Below are 21,188 nucleotides of genomic sequence, written 5' to 3'. Positions count from 1 at the left end.
ATTCTGTACTGATTAATGCAAAACCACACAAAAAATGTAAACACTATGGCCAATGCTCGGAGGTAACTTTACTCGACGGAGATCCCATGAGAAAGACCGAGCGATTCTGTCCTGGTGAGCAGCCTCTCCACACCTGGCCACCGAGTGGCCACATAGGGAACCGTCTCGTATACTCTTATCTCAAATTTGTCTCATATCTCGGGGCAAAAATTTGCTTGAAAATTTCATCGTTTCTCAAATTTCTCGTATGTTGGGACACTCGTATGTTGAGGTATTACTGTAGTGTTTTTCAGCTATTCTATGTATATATATATATATATATATATATATATATATATATAAATTGAAAATATTGATCATATTTATTGCATAGATATAACTGCTCTTTGTCCAAAGCTTTAGTTTACTTCTGATTAATAATTGTACAGTTTTCGAAGATATTAATGGACTGGTAAAAAGGCAATGACTTCAATTACAGTTTGTGCAGTTACCCTTGTATTTTACAGCTAGTGCTTAGGTAGCTTATTTATACGAGTCTTACATTTTGAGCTTTGGAGTTATGCTTTCTCCCCTTACCATCACCAGGGATAAAATTGCTTCTATCATAGGTGTTATTCATTCATCCAGTCCAGAGACCTCCAGAATGAGAGGCATCAGAGTTATAATGTTTGCAGTTCACTTTTGACTAGATTACAGGAGTATTACTTTGAATTCAGTTACCTTTTGAGAGGCTGTCAATTCCAACATAAGATTTTTGTACCTATCTATAATACTGTACCAAATACTGAATGTTTGGGGGGTATATTTTTATGCCTATCTATGCTCCGTCTTCTTCAGGAATACACAAAATTAAGTTTCCTTATCTGAGAAGATTTTAATTATTCTGCAGAGTAAAAAGACTTGCCAGTGTCACAATATAAAATGAAAATGTAGGTCCAAAATGATAAAGGCTAATGGATTCATACATACAATATGGGGAGATAAATTTATTTTACTATTAAATGATAGTTAAGTAGCAATGATTCAGAACTTCAGATGAAGATTTTAGGTTTGTAACTTTATTCAGTCACTATAGTACTGGAAATTTTCCCTTGTGAAGATTGCAGTTTTGATAACCACAAGTTTTGCTTGACTAACTCCACTGAAAAAAATAATGTACGCAACGACTTCAAAATAATACTGGGCAGCTAAATGTAGTAAGGTTGATATTCATGCAATTAATAACAGCTCTAGAACATATTATTGCTATATAGAAATAAGCATTCTCAAAACAAGATGACTATTACTGTTAAGAAAATCTGTAAATCTATGGACATTTCCATCATATATAGTACTGTGTTGTAAATGGTACCAGTAGATTGGGTTTGTGCATGTATTGTACCACTATATAAGGGTAAGGGAGATGTGCATGAGTGTTGTAATTCAAAGGGTATTAGTGTGGTTAGAAAAGTATGGTGGAGTACTGATTAATAGGATTAAGGATAAAACAGTGAATGCAATCTTAGAAGTACAGGGTGGTTTTAGAAGAGGTCGGGGTTGTATGAATCAGATTTTTACAGTTAGGCAGATATGCGAGAAATATTTAGCAAAAGGTAAGGAGGTGTATGTTGCGTTTACGGATTTGGAGAAAGCATATGATAGAGTTGATAGGAAAGCAATGTAGAATGTGATGAAGTTATATGGAATTAGTGGAAAGTTGTTGCTAGCAGTGAAAAGTTTCTTCGAAGGTAGTAAAGCATGTATTAGGATAGGCAATGAAGTGAGTGATTGGTTTCCGGTGAGAGTGGGAAGGAGACAGGGATGTGTGATGTCACCATGGATGTTTAACTTGTATGTTGATGGAGTGGTGAGAGAGGTGAATGCTCAAGTGCTTGGACGTGGATTGAAACTGGTAGACGAGAATGATCATGAATGGGAGGTAAATCAGTTGTTGTTTGCGGATGATACTGTACTGGTTGCTGATGTGTAAGAGAAGCTTAGCCAATTAGTGACAGAATTTGGAAGGGTGTGTGAGAGAAAGAAGTTGAGAGTTAATGTCGGTAAGAGTAAGGTTATGAGATGTACGTGAAGGGAAGGTGGTGTGAGGTTGAATGGAGAGTTACTTGAGGAGGTGGATCAGTTTAAGTACTTGGGGTCTGTTGTTGCAGCAAATGGTGGAGTGGAAGCAGATATACATAAGAGAGTGAATGAAGGATGCAAAGTGTTGGGGGCCGTGAATGGAGTGGTAAAGAATAGAAGATTGGGTATGAATGTAAAGAGATTTCTGTATGAGAAATTGATTGTACTAATTGTGATGTATGGATCGGAGTTGTGGGGAATGAAAGTGACGGAGAGACGGAAATTGAATGTGTTTGAGATGAAGTGTCTAAGGAGTATTGCTGGTGTATCTCGAGTAGATAGAGTTAGGAACAAAGTAGTGAGGGTGAGAGTGGGTGTAAGAAATGAGTTAGCAGCTAGAGTGGATATGAATGTGTTGAGGTGGTTTGGCCCTGTTGAGAGAATGGAAAATGGCTGTCTGCTAAAGAAGGTGATGAATGCCAGAGTTGATGGGAGAAGTATAAGAGGAACAAGGTGGGGTGGATGGACGGAGTGAAGAAAGCTCTGGGTGATAGAAGGATAGATGTGAGAGAGGCAAGAGAGCGTGCTAGAAATAGGAATGAATGGTGAGCAATTGTGACGCAGTTCCAGTAAGCCCTGCTGCTTCCTCCGGTCGCCTTGGATGACTGCGGAGGTAGCAGCAGTAAGGGATTCAATATTATGAAGCTTCATCTATGGTGGATAACGTGGGAGGGTGGGCTGTGGCACCCTAGCAGTACCAGCCGAACTCAGTTGAGTCCCTTGTCAGGCTGGGAGGAACGTAGAGAGGAGAGGGTCCCCTTTTTTTCATTTGTTTGATGTTGGCTACCCCCCCAAAATTAGGGGAAGAACCTTGGTATATGTATGAATGGACAATACTAAAATACTCTATTATGAGAACTTAACGTCATTTTTCGTAAGGAAATAGAGTGGACATTATTTGTATCTTTTTATCATTAACATTCTATTTATATAGAAGTGGCCACATCTTAAGTCGCCACAAAGATTGCAGACGAAATAAGCCCCACCCACTGATGACGTCATAGCCAATTATGTTGCCTGCGTTACAACCCTTTAAGGGGATGTATTGTGACTGCTGCTAATTACATCATCAGGGGTGAGCCTTATTTCACCTGTAAACCTTGCGGCGACTATAGTCTTGACAAAGCATCAAACAGAAAAACTCTTCCAGACAATTTTTTTAGAGTTGATAAAAGAATTCATTAGAGGAATGGTAACTTGTTTATTGACATGGTTGTCTTTAGCTTCAGTTGTACGGTACCTGTCTTATGTTTCCAAGGAAAAAAGGTCTTATTCATTGCTCCCTTTTTGGGTATGATCATGAGGCTTTTAGCGAATTACATTTTTTATAGTCCATTTATCATACTACTCCATTGTCCTATTTTTTCTGGAAGGTACAACTAGCATTTTTTCCAAGTAGCATGTTCATTTCTGTAGAACTCACTACAGGATTGCATTTACCATCTTTAAATTTTATCAGGTTCAAGATGTCCAGGAAAACTTGTTTTCTTATTTGGAATAAACTCAGCCTTTTTATGAAGTACAGAACTTTTAAGTAACATATCACTATATATTGCCAGACCTGTCAAGGATTGTATCCTCTTATTCATGGGACTGTTGCCCCTCAGATGCTAGAATCATCCAAAGAAGATATTGTCTGTATCCCACCAGAAGAACCCTGCAGAAGGAAGACAATTTCTTGATGGATGCAGTCTGACCTTTCTTTAAGCTTTCGGTATTTGCTTCACTAGATTCTGGTCTCAGTGTCGAAGGATGAGAGGTAGTAGTATTTTAGATTACTGTAATGCATTTACTACTCCTTTTACATTCGTATGGAAAGTTGGTTGTCTTATTTTTGGAAAACTATACAAAGTTATTGATCTTTGTAACTTCTGGAAGTGTCATTGGATCCAGGGGAAAAGGCACAATTTTGCTCTAGATTGCTTTTTGGATTATTTTGTATGTAACTCAATGTTTATAACCCTCTATTTTTGCTGTTAGGCAAAATTTATCTCGTTATTTACAGGGATATCCTGTTAGTTAGGAGCTGTCAAAATTTGGTAACTGCAGTGTATTGTGAAAAAGTTTTCTTAGTGCTTTAGTTATAATGGGTTAATATCCTACGATTACAAACCTCATATTTTACTGCATGCTCAGGGTTTTGACTCCACTATTATTATTCCTGGTTCTTTAGAGAATTGGGCTTATTTCTAATCACAAACATGAGCTCTCAATCAAACCCTTGGACCCAAATCGGCTTATTCTTGGGTTTCCCCAACAAATTGGTCATCTCTCCTAACTTGCTAGTAAGACTGTTTTAAGTCGTGAAATTGCAAATTAAACAAATATTTTCTGTGAAACAAAATCAATAATATTTTTTAAGAGAAACCAATCGTTTAATATAATATTCATGCCTCCCAAACTGCTTATATCTCATAGCCATATATATAGACTATGCAGAAGTTTTAACCCATTTAGACTAAGTGTCTGCAGGCATGCATGCACATTGCTGCCTGTCAAGCCATGAAACTGTCGTTGTAAGAAGGATTGTAGTGTCTAAAACTTGTGAAGACCCATTAATTTGGCTAACTTTCATAATCAATTTGCACTCTTAAGATCGAACAAACCATGGTCTTAAATAGCCTTATGCTGCATTTTGAAACAAGTGACCTTTCTGTCAAGGGGTAAGGCCATCTAAGATAATGACTTGCATGTAAATACAGTAACACAATTTTATTTATTGTCCTTGATTTTATTTTCCTTTATTCATCATATGCAAAACAAAGAAATGTTTATAAGGGAATATATTCTTTGCTTACATGATTTCTTTCAATAATTTTTTTAAGGAGACACGACGGCTCAAAGTGAGTAGAAGGCTAATGGTGTGCTTAGCTATGCCTGGTAAAGTATTTTAAATGAGAATGTATAATCAGGTACTAATACAAGTAGATAGAGAAGCCTGGATTTTTTAGATTTACTTTTATTGCAACAAAGTAGAGTTTTATATGTAAGTTATTAAGATAAAACTATATTTTTCTTTTTCCATGATCCCTCCTTCTACTCATAGTGCATTGTTGGCCTTATTTAATGGTCTTTGCTCTGTTCTTTGTTTCCCAAGCTGTGATTGCTTTACATCCTTCTATTTTACCTCTGTTCCCACATGCTATTTTCTTCTGCTGTCCAACCTCTTCAAACGTTAGTTAATAATGCAACATTGGTTTTTTTCCAAGGTGCACTTTGGAACTGAATGACCTCACAGATCAAAGCACTGGGCTATATAGCCTAAATACATAAATCCAATCTAATTCTTAAGATCTGAAATAGATAATATTTCTTGTCTTCAGATAGTATGATATCCTCAACAGTCTTAACTTTTTTAGGTTGATGACAGCAATATTTATGAAAGATACCTCGACCATAAATCCATTTGGTATAAATATTTTTAGTTATTCTACACAATTTGAAATATTGGAGTAGGTGCATAGTATAATTGATTGCTATTATAATTACAAAGCAATGGAAGATGGACTTTCAAAAATAAAATTATTCTAGAATAAAAGTTCATATCAGGCAATGTTGGCCATAAATATTTGAAAGACAGATGTGAAAACTGGTGTAAAGAAATTCTTTATTTGTAAGGAAACTGCATAAACTAGATTGCAATTATCATCTAGAACATTAGTAATTATATTTTCTAATCAACTTTGAACTACAGTACATCTTTACTGTACTTGGTAGGGTAGCTGCATCTGATCGCTCACTCACTGAGTTCAAATATCAATTTTCACAAGTTAGATCTTACATGAATCCAAGTTTTCTTTAAATCTGCAGTGGAATAAGTTGAATCTAAGATTCCAGTGCTTCATACGCATATTCAATAATAATAATAAACAGAATTTTAATATTAAAATTACTTATTTGTATACTCACCAGGAGTTCATATTGCTTCTCTCTCTAAACTGATTAAATTTTGACATCTGTAAAAATGAAAAATTCCCTTTTTCTTTCCTTGTAATTTGTCTACCTCTCTAGTAGTATTGGAATCATATGGTGGTGTATAGCAATACAACTGCAAGGGTAGATCAAAGTCCTTCGTTTTTCAGTGTCGAAGTTGAAACTAGTTTTACACCCTCTTGACTCAGCTGGTCTGTGGAGGGATAAGGGGCATATAAGTGAATGCCAGCTTAATATAGAAATTAATTTTATTTTTAAAATTCTATTTCTTTGAACATACCCTCATATTCATATTGCTGACTCCAGCATTAGGTGGGATAGTGAAGCAAAAATTAAGGAAATTCAAAGCCTTAGCCTACCCTAAGTACTTTGAATTACTGGAGGCTTGCCTTTCCTTAAAACTAGTTTAACTGTAATGCTAAGTAAATTAAAAACATGTAATGACCAATGTTTCCAGATTAAAAAAAAAAAACTTGAAACTCTATAGGAACTAAAAGGTAATGATGATATTAAAGAATTGAAAAGCCTAAAAATCCAATTTGAAAATTAAACAGTTTACTTGTAATACAGATTTTTTTATATTGCCCATCACCCTAATTCTTTCCATAGAGAAAATTACTTGAGTACATCACAGACCCCAATGCCCAGATATTCTTGATAGTAAACTAGAATTCTTAAATAATATTCTGATAAAAAAGATTGTGTATGCCATTGAGCTGCTGCCAAAACTCTTTCCAAGGAAAGATTTCTAAAGAGGTGAAGAGTAGCTGCATTCCAGGTCCTTTATTTGACTTGGATCTAATTCTCTATGTGCTTCTGTCACTAAACTCATAGTGAGAAACAGCATAGCATTTTTGAAGAGAGGATGGTTTGAAATCCTAACCCCACAAAACCCATTCGGAATCTTTCCCGTAATGTTTTCAGTTTTGTCCAAATAGACATTAACAGGCCTTATGTGACACAGGAATCTCTTTCCAGTTATTATTGACCTTGTTCTCCAAAGAGGGAACATTGATATATTGAGGCAAACCTTTTTTTTTTTTGTAATAATTTTTAGCCATGATAAAGAGACAATAATTTTCTTCTAACCAAACCCCACATTATAGGAAAGTGACTGTAGTTCACTAATACATTTAACTGATACTAAATCTCGGAGAGTCTTCATAGTAAGATCTTGTAAAGTTTACAAATGAGATTTCTTTAAATATTATAAAACTAAATGTAGAGCCCAATATGCCATTTTAACCACCAAAGCTTTCTTAACAACGGCAACCTGAAAACATCTGGAGTCATATGTGACAAGGATAAATCCAATCCTAGAAGTTTGAGCGCAATTTATTAAACATGGATCTATAACTGTTAATAGCTGCAATAAACAATATCTTTTCATAGAATAGTTAACGTAAAAACTTAACTATATTATCAAAATTAGTACTTGTTACTGAAACATTCCTAGACTTACATTAATCAAAATAAATATTCTGTTGTTTTCTTTATTAGTGGTCAGTTGGCTTTTGGATTTTTAAATAGAAGACCTAGAAAACCATTTTCTCGAGAGTATGGTGGATAGTCTCCATGTAGTTAGATGGAGTACTTGAGGTTTTAGGTGAACTGCCTCGGAAATCTGTTGTCTGAGAAGATAAATGTTGTAATGTAACCTCTTCTGATACTCCCTCAGAGACCATTCTCTCTCAGGTCAAAAGGGAGCCACTTAAGTAATCCTGCTGTTCAACAAAGCTCTGAACTTAGTTGTTCTTCCTGCCCATCATTATCCCTACATTAGTTGTTCTTCCTGCCCATCATTATCCCTACATTAAGGAGTCTGTTCTCTGGGCAAGACATGTAATTTGGCAGAGAGCTTTTGTAATCGCATACCCTTGCAGTCATTAACCACAGTTATTGATGGTGGGCATAATCTTTGACTTAATAGTCCAACTGTAAAGCAGCATTTTCCATAGTTATTGGCAGTGGGCTTGGCTTTTTGCTAAAAAGCAAAACTGCATGGCAGCAGCTATCCTTTTAGTTGGTTTCTATTTCTATGACATACAGGACATATGGTGGTAGTATTCTTACACCCATACCACAGTGCAACTGAACTTAATTATCAATGCCAAATTTATTAAGAATGGAGGAAAAGCATACAGATGTAGATGTAATCAGTGCTGTAACTGAGTGCTGACCTTCCATCTCAATAGATCCGGAACTGGAGAGCAATACTCATTTATTTTCTGGATGAGAGAGGTCGCAAACTTGCCCATGTTTGACCTTCCCAACCAATTCTAAATCTCTTGAAACACTAAATGATCCAGAGACCATTTGTTTGGAAGAATCTTTTGTTTCCAGCTAAATTAACTTAAATGATACCCACCTTCAACTTCCATAAAATGAACTGAGGTAGGAGATTCATTTCCCTCAGCAACGTCTAGGACAAGAGAACTCATGCTACCAGCAATATGGATTCTGACTAGCCTAGTCTTTTCCAGAATTAAAAGATAATTACGTAAACTGCTACTGTCTGAAGTTAATCTTTCATAAGAGGGAATGAGAGGGAATTTTGTTCTTTACAATCACACTTTAAGCCCTTGCAGGTGATAAAGAGAATGAGGATCCTTATTGCCCTATAATAAATTCCTTGAACAACCCTCTCAAAAAGACATAAGGAAACCAGAAGAACACATCCCCGTAAATTGTACGAATAACAAATTATTTCTGTAGAACTTCCTAAAAGACAAAATCACAATCTGGAGCACGGATAGTGCTGTCACTAACACGAAAGAACTGAAAGACTAAGGTATATAATCTGCTGTTGCTGTAATGGTGCCATACCCCATATTGTTATTAATATTATTAGTATTATTATTGCTAGATAAACTACAGCCCTAGTTGGAAAAGCAGGATGCTACAAGCCCTGTGGCTCCAATAGGCAAAGTAGCCCTTTGAGGAAAGGAAATAAGGAAATAAATAAGCTATATGAGAAGTAATGAATAGAAGATATAGAATATTTCAAGATCAGTTACAACATTGAAACAGATATGTCATATATAAACTAAGAAGAGAGACTTTATGTCAACCTGTTCAACAAAAAAATATTTGTTGCAATTTTGAACAACTGAAGTTCCACTGATTCAACTGTAAGATTAGGAAGATCACTCTACAATGTAGTCACAACTGGAATAAAACTTCTAAAATACTTTGCAGTGTTGAGCCTTATGATGAAGACAAAATTGTTGGAAACAACTACAGTACATAAAGGATGGTATAGTCTGGGAAGATCTGAATGCAAAGGATGGTTCCAATGCTACAGTAGGAGAATAGGGAAATTTCAAGGGAAGAAAGCAGAAATATTTTTAGTTTAGGGATAGATGTTGACATTTAACCAGCTTCGAGAGAGAAGACATATGAACGCCTAGAAATGTACATAAGGACATCTAGAATGCATTCAAACTTAACTCATTCACAGGGACTGCTATTAGACTGTTGGTGATTAACATTTTTGTAAAAAATAAAAAAAATGCTTTTTTAGCAATTTTATATTATGTGAACCATATAGCCATATGTCCATGAAATATGTGGTACATCGTAAGCTCTGAAATCCTTTAATTTGAACAAAGAAGAAAATAAATTAAAGTGATTTTAGATTACATATTGATTTAAAGCATTGGAATACATAATGGTTAATGCAGATGTAGATTTATTTTAAAGATTTTACTTGGCTGACAGTTTTGAGAATCTTGAAGACAACATGGTTGATTTTACAGGTTTATTTTACTAACATCATTAAAAGTAATTTCTTTGATATGATTATGCATATCTTATGAATTGCATGATTTTGCATTGGATTACCGTAAAACAATTTTCATGCTATGATAGATGTTCTTTTTCTTAAGAATGTTTCATGAAGACATTTTTTATTCTATGAATGTGTGTCTTTTAAATGGTTACTACGAAGAAAATTTTTATATTAATTTCAATAAAATTATAGACTAGTAGGAAATGGTTGTGAACTTTAGAAGAATGTCAAAGACCTTTAGAGTTACACTCATCCTTATTTTGATGGTACAGTTATGTTCTATGTTTTATTTACTTAACAGATTAAGTTTAAACTTTTGCCTGAAAGTAGTCCCACATGCATTGCTCGAGTAATGATGAGAAATGTAGATTTAAATAAAAACATCACCACTCCTCCAATATGCAGGGTGTCGGTGCAAATTAAAGAATGTCGAATGTGGTCAGAACATTTTCATAGAATATTGCAAAATATAATTTCTGGGTCGAACCTGTGACGGCCGGCGAAAAAGTCCTTCTTTGTACTTTTTCTGATATAAATCTTCCAAATATACCAGAGAAAATTAAAAGCATGGAATGCAGAGGTTACAACCCTCGCGCGAGCACCTTGTTGGTGTCGTATATCTAACAAGGGCGTTTGTAAAACACTATTCACAGGCTGTCTTCCATTTAGATAATCCCTTCATCAAAGGGGAAGAGCCGTGACAGGCCCTAGAGAATACAGTTGGGTTACCCTACCGACACCCACCACTCGCGCTCACTAGGTCATCCTTCTGTGTTGGACTTGCCAGCAAAGTTTATAAGTGTTTTGCCCAGTGTTTTTCGAAGTGATTGTCGTTTATTCATCATGACTGACGTTGATACTTCACCCTTACCAATGTTAAGTACCATAGTTTGTTTTGGCAGCTTTTGACAGTACCGGGCATTTGTTCTGTTTCCAATATGGTGGTTTTTAGTTTTGGAAGCGATTGTCTTGCCGAGGTATCGGCAGCCATTTTGGGTTATGTTCGCTTCGGTAAATATTCTAGTTAATTTTGCCCATCTGGTACTCTGTCATCTTGGTTATATCACTTACGTTTTATGGCCTTTTATTGTTATCATTAATTTTTGCTATGGTATTTATTTGCTTGCAAGTCCAATTTGGACCTACGAAGAATAGCGATTTAAAGAATAGCGAATTAAAGTTTAGCGATTTAGTCTGTTAGTTTGTTCTCGCCTCAGAGGCTTCGATTTAGACTTTATCCTTGTTTTTTTGTTACGTTATTCTTCGTTCTTGGTTATTACTAAGAAAAGCAATCAATTTTATTAATGTTCTTGTTTTATTGTGTGATGTTAGTTTTTTATTATGTAACCTTGAGAGCGAAAACAGAGACTGCTCGTTCCCTGTTCTACAGATATGAGTTATTCCTTCTCTCGTTTTCTTTGTTAGCTCGAGTAAGAGAGGTGAATTTCCCGTTCTCCGTTTTTATACGATCACGAGTTATTCAAGCCTCCTCTTAGTATCAGAGTTGATGATAGTACGTTTAATATTACAAACGTTTTTATTGATGTGGTTACTGTTAATATAGCTAACACTATTAATAGGTACGTTAGTGTATGAGTCATTAATTGGGGTCGTTTTATACCGACACCCTCAGCTCCGAAGTTATGCTTAGCTCCGCCTTGAGTTATGCTCCGCTATATGGATACTCATTGGGTGAGAACTAGTTATCGTTCAGGAGCAGATTTTTGGAGTGCAACGGTGTAATCCGGCACTCGGACTCCGGCTGAAGCCTTTTACACACGAACCTTTGTCATGTTTGATCATAATTACACCGTTACGGCCGGCTTCACGGGAGATAACACAATCATTCATTGAGGTTAATGTTATCGTACCGGGAACGGTCACGATATCACGGTGACGGGCCTTTGCTACCGGATCTCCGGTACAAACAGAGATCAAGCAGACGGCCAGAACCGGAGTTAACAATGTGATACCGATGAAGACTTCACAGTTTCATTATTACGGTCCCTTTTTCATCGAATCTCCGGCTTCACTGGAGATAACACAAACATTCAGTATTAGAGAATGTTATCGTACCGCTGAGGATCACGTTTTCACGATGACGGACCTTTGTCACTAGTTCTCCGTTACAAACAGAGATCAATCAGACGATCAGAATCAGGGTATGAACCCCTTTTTCATAAATAATCACAATATCGTTATTACGATCCTTTTCATCGAATCTCCGGCTTAACCGGATATCGTACAGGCGATCAGCATTGAGGTTAATATTAGTTTTCCTCTGGTGTTCACGTTGTCACTATGACGGACCTTTGTACCGGGGATTGTTACCGGAGCTCCGTTACAGACAGAGCTCACTCAGACCACGGGTGGCCAATCTCTTGTTTTGCTGTAAAGGAAAGGATTTAACATGAATACAAAGTAAACTGTACTTACTTTAATGACACTTTGAATTTGCGTTGGTAATATTCATTAGTTATTCTTGAAAGTCCAAATAAAAATATATGAACATAACTATGCCTATATTTATGCATATATTTAATTCTAACTATGTATAAATATGGATAAATATCCATACAACATCGTGTTCAAATAGAAATAAATTGATTATGCCTATATTTATGCATTTTCAATTCTAACTATGCCTAAATATGAATAAATATCCATACAACATAGTGTTCAAATAGAAATAAATTGATTGTGCCTATATTTGTGCATATTCAATTCTAACTATACCTAAATATGAATAAATATTCATACAACATCGTGTTCAAATAGAAATAAATTGATTATGCCTTTATTTATGCATATTCAATTCTAACTATGCCTAAATATGAATAAATATCCATACAACATAGTGTTCAAATAGAAATAAGTTTCCACTCAGTACTGGGAACCAAACGTTGGCCCCTTCTAATGAAGGGCCGGGTCGAGACTAACCATGCCATGAGAGGCTATCTACTGTTCCTTGAAACTCTGGTCAGTGAACAGATGAATCAATAGAATACTAATAGCCAGTAAATAATGTTAGACCCGGTTCTGAACGTCTGAGTCAGGGGTGGCCAACCTGTGGCGGATGCGCCAACAGTGTCACATTTCATGAATACAAGTGTCGAACTATACCCCAAAAGATAGTACATTAAATGATTTTTCTTTAAAATTGATTTTTATGAGTTGTACAGTTGATCCCAGCCTGTGAATAGGATCACTAACCAAAGTTCAAGGAACATCCAGACTTATGTCCCCTTTCTTTTACAGAAGGTTCGCCTACATGGTTCCCGTCAGGATGATGATGAATCTCTCTGGCCTGCAAGAGAGGCTCTCCGCCCTTGGTTATCAAGGTTGGGAAGAAATGCTCCATCTAGAGGTCCCTATCTCCTCAGAGTGTCCTCTCTAAGGTTGGACGACGACCCCATGGACGGGCAGGTAGGTGGGGATGAATTTTGAGCCTTCAGCTTTGCAATTACCTACGTCACCGACCTAGAACCCTTAATGGATCCTGATGTTCATGTTACCCTACATAAACCGTGACTGCTAAAAGCAACACATTCTAGGGAAAACCAAGGGGCTATGACGGAGCTCAAAAGTATGGTAGTGAGTCAGATCCGTTCAGGAACTCAGAAGTTTCCCCCTACAGCCCCAGGCATATCGAAGTAACCTCCTTCGATAAAAACAACGCATAGAGATTTGCCTTACATGTTCCATATATAGATGGTACCATAAATCTGGATGGCATAGACATCCTCCCTCTGGGGGACCTAGAATTTACTCCCAGGTACTAGAATTCCCGTTCAACGGATTCATTCGATTGAAAGAGATTGCCTTGGTTAGGTTAGACAAGGTACTGAAGGTAACAGTATTATTTCCTAAAGGGCAGGCCCGATCTGTCTGGACCAGGATGTTGTCAGTCTGGGGGTTACGATAATTCCAAGATCTGCCCTTCCAATTCGACCTACACGTTTGATGGTCTGATCGGGTTAGTTGTGGGAAATACGTTCTGTCTGAGGCCTCTATCAGACAGGAATCGATAGTCGGTTACCCACTCGTCATCACAGCCTCCCTCCGATTCGACGTCTATGCATCCAAATCCCCCTCATCAGGTGGTCTACCTCACTGATTCCCCAGGTACACAGCCCAACCCCGTTGGGATGTTTTACCTGCATACAGCCCTAGATCCGAACCCTCAGGCTCCTCTCGTGGACACCAGAGAGGAAGCTACAGGAGTAGAAGACAGTCTCGCCATCGAGACGGACCTAGAAAAAAGGGGGCTCGGAGAAGGAAAGTACCTAGATTCACCCCCTCACAACGCGGTGGTCCCTGTAGGGGGTAGACTTTACCACTTTCGAGACCATTGGACCTTCGGTCTGTGGGCTCATAGCATAATCTCTAAAGGTTTGAGGTGAAAATGGCCACAAGGTCCTCCTCCTCCACCAGTGACCTTCTCCCAGAAATCCACTTCCATCCTGGAAGAGTACACCACAGGGTTACTCAAGAAGAAGCAATCAAACGGGATCGATCACTGAAGTTCCAAAGCCACCTGTTCACAATTCCGAAGAAAGGCTTGGCGGCATTGAGAGTGGACCTGGACTTGTCAAGCTAAACTCTTACATTCTTTGCGACAAGTTCCGGATGTTGACTATCTCTCAGGTACGGACCTTACTTCCCCGTAGGACCGTCACCACCTCTGTCGATCTTACCGACGACTATTATCTTGCGCCTTTAGCTCGAAACTTCTCTTCTTATCTGGGTTTCCGCCTAAGCAGGAAAGCCTTTGTGTTCAAGACATGCCCTTTGGCCTCAACATTGATCCCAGGATATTCACAAAACTAGGAAAGAGAGTGTTAGAACAACTCAGGAACCAAGAGATACAGATCATTGCTTATCTGGCCGGTTGGCTCATTTGGGCCCGGCCGGTCATAGAAGGCAACAGAGCTACGAAGGAATTATTCCAATTTCTCGACAACCTGTGATTTCGGGTCAATCTCCAAAAAATCTCGCCTGCAACCATCAGTCCGCTTAGAATGGTTAGCCATTCAGTGGGACCTTTCGAAGCACACGTTGTCTCTCCCTTCCAAAAGGTAAGAGGAATAGTTTCCAAGATCAAAAAATTTTCTCAAACACAAACAGGTGTCCGAAGAGCCTTAGAAAGTATCCTCGGACTTTTCCAATTCACTTCAGTAACAGATCTAATAAAAGCCAAACTCAAAGACATCAATCGAGTTTGGAGAAAGAGAGCTACAGTACCTATAAGAGACATGGTCTCGAAGATCCCCTCTGTCTTGAAAATGAGACTACACCCATGGTCCGAACCGAAGGACCTCTCCAAATCGGTTCCTCTACAATTCCCACCTCCACAAGTGACATTCCATACAGCCGCGTCTCTAAGTGGATGGGGGGGATTACTCCGAACATCAGATGTTTCAGGTTCTTGGTCACTCTCCATGAAACAGTCCCATATCATTGTTCTCAAAGCCATGGCAGTGTTCTTGACCCTGAAGAGAGACTCTCCTCCGAGGTCGACCCACATCAGAGTAGTGTCAGACAGCACAGACGCAGTACACTACGTCAACAGGGGAGGATCCAAGTCACCCAACCTGAATCAGATCCTGGTCACTATCTTCGCCTGGGCAACAGAAGAGAACTGGTTCCTGTCAGCACCTCACCTAGCGGGAGGCCAGAATGTGAGAGCGGACTCACTATCCAGGACGGATCCACTGGAGTCAGAATGGTCTCTAGACATAATTTCATTCCGGTGGATACTCAGGCTCGTTCCAGGCCTCCAGGTAGATCTATTCGCAACTCAGATGAATCACTAACTTCCTTGTTATGTGACCCCAACCCTGGACCCTCGGGCTTATGCCATGGACGCATTACCCCGGGATTGGAACCATTAGAAGAAGATTTCCCTATCTCCCCCAGGGAATCTTCTAAAAACTTTTACACAAACTACGCTCCTTCCCGGGCGCAGTGGCTTTAGTACCACCTCACTGGCCAAGAACAGTTGGTTTCCTCTCCTCCTCGAGTTGAAACTCAGTCCCATCCAGATCCCGTTCCTCAAACTGACCCGAGTATCCAAACTCACTGTGTCAGATTACTCAAGGATAGCCAAAACTCTAACTTTGTGGACTACAGGAAGTTGGCAGCTCGTAGAGATGCGAACATTGAACCGGAAACGATCTCTTCATCGAATGGGACAAAAAGGGACTCGACAATTCGCCAATATGATTCGGCCGTTAACAACTAGTAGGTCCCCTGAGAGTGCAGACCATACTCGTATGTCCCCGCATTTAGCCATCTCTTTCTTGAAGTTCCTATTTGACAAAGGCCTAACAGTTAGCACTTTAACCACCATCAAGTCAGCTTTGAAGAAGATCTACCTTGTTGGGTTCAACATTAACCTAGCTGATTCCTATTTCTCATCAACACCAAAAACATGTGCTAGGCTTCTACCTTCGGTTCGGCCACAAAAGGACTCTTGGTCTCTGAACGGTGTTCTCAAACTTGCGTTGGACACGGACAATGAATCCTGCTCTTATATCACTCTTCTTAGGAAGACTTTATTTCTAACGGCTATGGCTTCAGGTGATGGAACATCAGAACTAGCAGCTCTCACGAAACCCGGAAAACATAGATTTCCTCCCTTCAGCCGAAGTACTCCTTTCCAGACAAAGCTTCCCTAGCTAAAAAAAATGAGGATCCGCAAAATAGGTGCTCCTCTCGGAAGATTATTCTTCATCCCCAGGATTTTTCTCCGTGTACAGTCACACTCTCAAGCCCCTTTTTAGCTAGAACTGCCACCCGCTCGTCTGGCTCCTTGGTTATCAGGGAACAAGGAGGTACTATTTCCATTCACGGTATCAGGCAACAAATCCTCTACTTCATTAAACATACTAATCCGGAATCATTTCCCCAGGCTCATGATATACGGACAGTAGATGCCTCCAACAATGATTTCCAGAACAGGGACTTTGATGATTTTAAAAAATATACGGGTTGGAAATCCCCTATGGTTGTCAAACGCCAATATCTAAAGATCTTACAGGCCCTTAAATACCCAACGATGGCAGAGGGGAGCCTTATCTCTCCCCATTAATCTCCTCTTCTTCCTTTCTTCCATCTCTTCTCTTCTCCCTCCTACCCGCCACTCACACCACGTTGCCGCTCTCCTTGGTAGTTCGTTAGCCCTATGATATTTGCCATGTTTAATTCCTATGGTTTAACTGTTATTGTAATTACCGTTCCTTTAATGTTTAGATATACTTAGACATGTAAGGTTTGATGCCTTTTGCGATTCGACACTCAGTTGGTTCCTTGTCGTCATTATTATTTAACCTTACGTTCCCTATGTCATTTGGCTGGTTGGTAATTGGACGATTACTTTATTATATCATAGTATTGTCGTACATGGTGATTGTATTCTCCTCATTATGTTATTAATTTATTGGGCTTGGAAGGCATTCTCTGGTACTTTTTCGCCGGCCGTCACAGGTTCGACCCAGAAAAGGGATTTTGACGAAGGAAAAATCTATTTCTGGGGAGAGACCTGTGACGCCCGGTGAAACCCTTCCCGATGATTTTTGTACGGACCCACCCTTTCCTTGCCAAGCCATATGTTCTTGCAGAAGGATGACCTAGTGAGCGCGAGTGGTGGGTGTCGGTAGGGTAACCCAACTGTATTCTCTAGGGCCTGTCACGGCCCTTCCCCTTTGATGAAGGGATTATCTAAATGGAAGACAGCCTGTGAATAGTGTTTTACAAACGCCCTTGTTAGATATACGACACCAACAAGGTGCTCGCGCGAGGGTTGTAACCTCTGCATTCCATGCTTTTAATTTTCTCTGGTATATTTGGAAGATTTATATCAGAAAAAGTACAAAGAAGGACTTTTTCGCCGGGCGTCACAGGTCTCTCCCCAGAAATAGATTTTTCCTTCGTCAAAATCCCTTTATAGTGTGTATGTTTGCATCATGAATAACGAAAGCTTTTACAACAAGTTTGCTTGATAAGTACATAGTTTATATATAATGATATGATCAGCTGCATATTGATACATTTCACCTGTTGTTCTTGTAGTTCATTATACTGTTACCATGTTGTTTTCCTTTATTTTTCATCCAAAATTTCACCTCTATTCATTCATTCACTCATCTAAAATAGCCTTTTACTGGACCAAGAAAAGTAATAACTAAACCATGGACTTTGGTGCCATTTTAATGAAACTTTAAGTTACACTACAAGGGCTCTTTTTATGACATTTATTTTATCTAAATAGTAGGTAGTTGATAAAGACATTATATAATTAGTATCCTGATTGTTGACACTGAAATTGAATTATTATTCCTTGGTGTTAGTGTTCATTTATAATGTTGTTATACCAGAAGAATATATGAAATATAATTTCTCAGAAAAAAGTATGATAGGATGTAATGAAAATCACAGTTGACATTGTTGTTTTCTTTAAAGATTTTCTATTTTTTATAACAACGGTGAAGTAAATTTCCCAAAGATGTAGTTATGACATTATTTTCTTCAAGTAAGGTTTGAAGGAAAAGTTGAAAGGGGTACAACCACTTTTGTCTTTTTGTCCAGTCTTTTAAATTCTAGTAAAGTGGTTTAGTTTAAAAAAAAATGACACTTTCAGAACTCTAAAAATAAATAATAGGTAGTTATAAGGGGTGTGACTATGTTCCTTAAAGAAGTCTTTTATAGCTTTCAGAGCTCATCTTTGTATGTGCTACTTCTAACATATAATAGGTAGAAGCTAAATGTATAATATATATTTTTTACTGTATATATTGTTGCCTTAGTGAAAGATTCTAATGCATCCCATGAATTAGCAGTATATAGTTGATAGTCACTAAAGATAATTCCAATCAAACATCTACAGTATGTATTGTTTTTTTACTTATTAATAGATTTTGCTTCAAAATAAGTTTTTTTTTCATAGAATCCCAGCCATCATTCAGGTCTTAATTAGTGCATCATGACATAAGAGACTTAAGTAAGATGTGATCATAATGCGTAAATGAAAAAACTTCAGGAATGATGAAATGATTCAAAATAACCTTCAGTGCCTTGATTGCCAATTTTTTGTCATTGTGTTTACAGAAATTGGCTTAAAAATACTTGCCAAGGTACTGTATACTTTTTTAATGTCCCTTTTCAGTGGTTTTAGTAGATGTTAAGGATACTAATATGGTATTATTCCAATGGTATGGCATACTCTAGTCTCTTTTTATATAATTCCCATGTATAATGACCAATATGTGCCATCTAGTCTGTATTTTTTCAGTTCATACTTTTTAGGAAAATTTTGTGATGAAACCCAATTTATGTCTCAAAGACATGTTGTGTACTGAAAATTACTTTACCTCCCAATATGTTTTTTTTCTCATGTCATTTTTTTATCTGATCAAAAATTCAACACAGGAATTATCTTGACATGGTGAAGAATGTGATCTTCTTCACTTCGTATTGGGTGACGTTAGCTGTGATGTTTCTCGGAGGAACGAACCGTGTCACCCTGTTTGCCATGGGCTACGTTCTTGGTGCATTTGTGTTTCTTTGGTTGGGAAATGAGTTCTACCTGCGACCTCTCTCGAATATCTTGAAACTGTAAGTTTAGTGTTTTGTGGACACTTTCAGCTGTAGCTTCTTTGTTCCTCCTGCCCATTTTCCTAATATAAGTCAAAATATGATGCTTTATATTTTTTAGGGAATTCATTTTTTTACAGTACTTGACAATTTAGTGGTTTTCTATACTGTATATGATGTATTTATTTTTTAAATAAAATTTCTAATTATCTTTATGGATTTCCTCTGATGTTCATATTGCTTCCCCAGAAGCCTGGTTTAATTGACACTTACCCATAAAATTTTAAAATTTTCTTTTACTTCAATAAATACATGCCCTTAACAAAGGAATACCTGTAGAGCCCTTTAATGGTAAGTGGTATTAATATTATTAATATTATTATTATTATTATTATTATTATTATTATTATTATTATTATTATTATTACTACTTGCTAAGCTACAAATCTAGTTGGAAAAGCAGAATGCTATAAGCCCAGTGGCTCCAACAGGGAAAATAACCCAGTGAGGAAAGGAAACGAGGAAAAATAAAATATCTTAAGAACAGTAACAGCATTAAGATAAAAAACTACATAAACTTGAAGTGATATAAGATAGATTAGTGTGCCCGAGTGTATCCTCAAGCAAGAGAACTCTAACCCAAGACAGTGAAAGACCATGGTACAAAGGCTATGTCACTACCCAAGACTAGAGAACAATGGTTTGATTTTGGAGTGTCCTTCTCCTACAAGAGCTGCTTACTATAGCTATTGAGTCTCTTCTACCTTTACCAAGAGGAAAATAGCCAATTACAAAGTGCCCAGTTTGCTGCATTAGTAAGTATAGTTTTCAGTTATCTCCGGCAACCAGAGGCAATCATGCTATCGCAAAAAGCGTTCTCAGATTGTTTACATAGTGGATTTTAAGATGTCTTCCCCTGGTTTAGTTAGCAATTATTGTCTGGAATGTGCAAGGAAATTGTTTCTGGAAGATCATGATCTACATTCCCTTTGTGTATCTTGTTGGGGGAAATTCGATGATTTGAATTTGTTGTGAAGAGTACGTTTCATCCTTTTTACCACTGATGGAAAAATATGATTTAATGATTCTTGAGCAAGTTATTAGTAAGATTTATGCTAGCATAACCCAGAATTGTTTGCATTTTTTAGTGTACAATGCCAGTACATTTTTCCAGCTTTTTCACTCCAGTTTGATAAGTGTTTAGGTTTAGTATTTTATCACTTCTTCTAAGTCCCTGACCCTTGTGGTACGTCTTTAGTCCAAGTAACATTGTCATTTACAGTTATCAGGGAATAATGCCTTTAGTGCCAATTCTTTCAAGACTGCATACTTCTTTACCTCTATTGTAGTTGAGTTTTTTATAGTCTATATATTGTTTGTTAGGTTAGCCTAAGCTGTGGACCCTTTTAATAAGTTTTAGGTTAGCATAGCTTAGTGTGGCTGCATATCCTTAGTATGATATTCAAAGAATTATATTTTTATTCTTGAATCTGTAATTGACTTATATCAAAGGATAATTTGGGAAATTAACTCATTAGAGGAATAAATAATTTACTGTACAAGGGAAATCACACACACACTTTCCTTAATCTATTTTTCTGTAATTTAATTTTATATGCATTGTTTGTATATGCACTAACATGATCTAGACAGAGATTGGCTCCTCTCTCCCAAAGGTTGAAATTGCGTATGTACTTGAAAAAATAATTCCCTCCCTGTAACCAAAGCATCCAACCCCTCTTTACTTATTTTT

At 37.6% G+C, this 21,188-nt stretch overlaps 1 protein-coding gene across 1 annotated transcript in view; it reads left to right on the top strand.

The window, feature by feature from the left end:
• LOC137623592 (piezo-type mechanosensitive ion channel component-like) overlaps positions 1-21,188 on the top strand; it is a 375,321-nt gene that overhangs the window by 253,325 nt on the left and 100,808 nt on the right. Inside the window, exons 26-27 of the mRNA XM_068354425.1 lie at positions 4,944-4,961; positions 19,271-19,456. Of these exons, the coding sequence (XP_068210526.1) occupies positions 4,944-4,961; positions 19,271-19,456 (204 nt within the window). The remainder of the gene's footprint in view (positions 1-4,943; positions 4,962-19,270; positions 19,457-21,188) is intronic.

This window comes from Palaemon carinicauda, chromosome 30, assembly GCF_036898095.1.
Source record: "Palaemon carinicauda isolate YSFRI2023 chromosome 30, ASM3689809v2, whole genome shotgun sequence".
Classification (NCBI taxonomy): domain Eukaryota; kingdom Metazoa; phylum Arthropoda; class Malacostraca; order Decapoda; family Palaemonidae; genus Palaemon; species Palaemon carinicauda.
The sequence above is the reverse complement of the archived record's forward strand: the minus strand, read 5'-3'. Positions and strand labels throughout refer to the sequence as shown.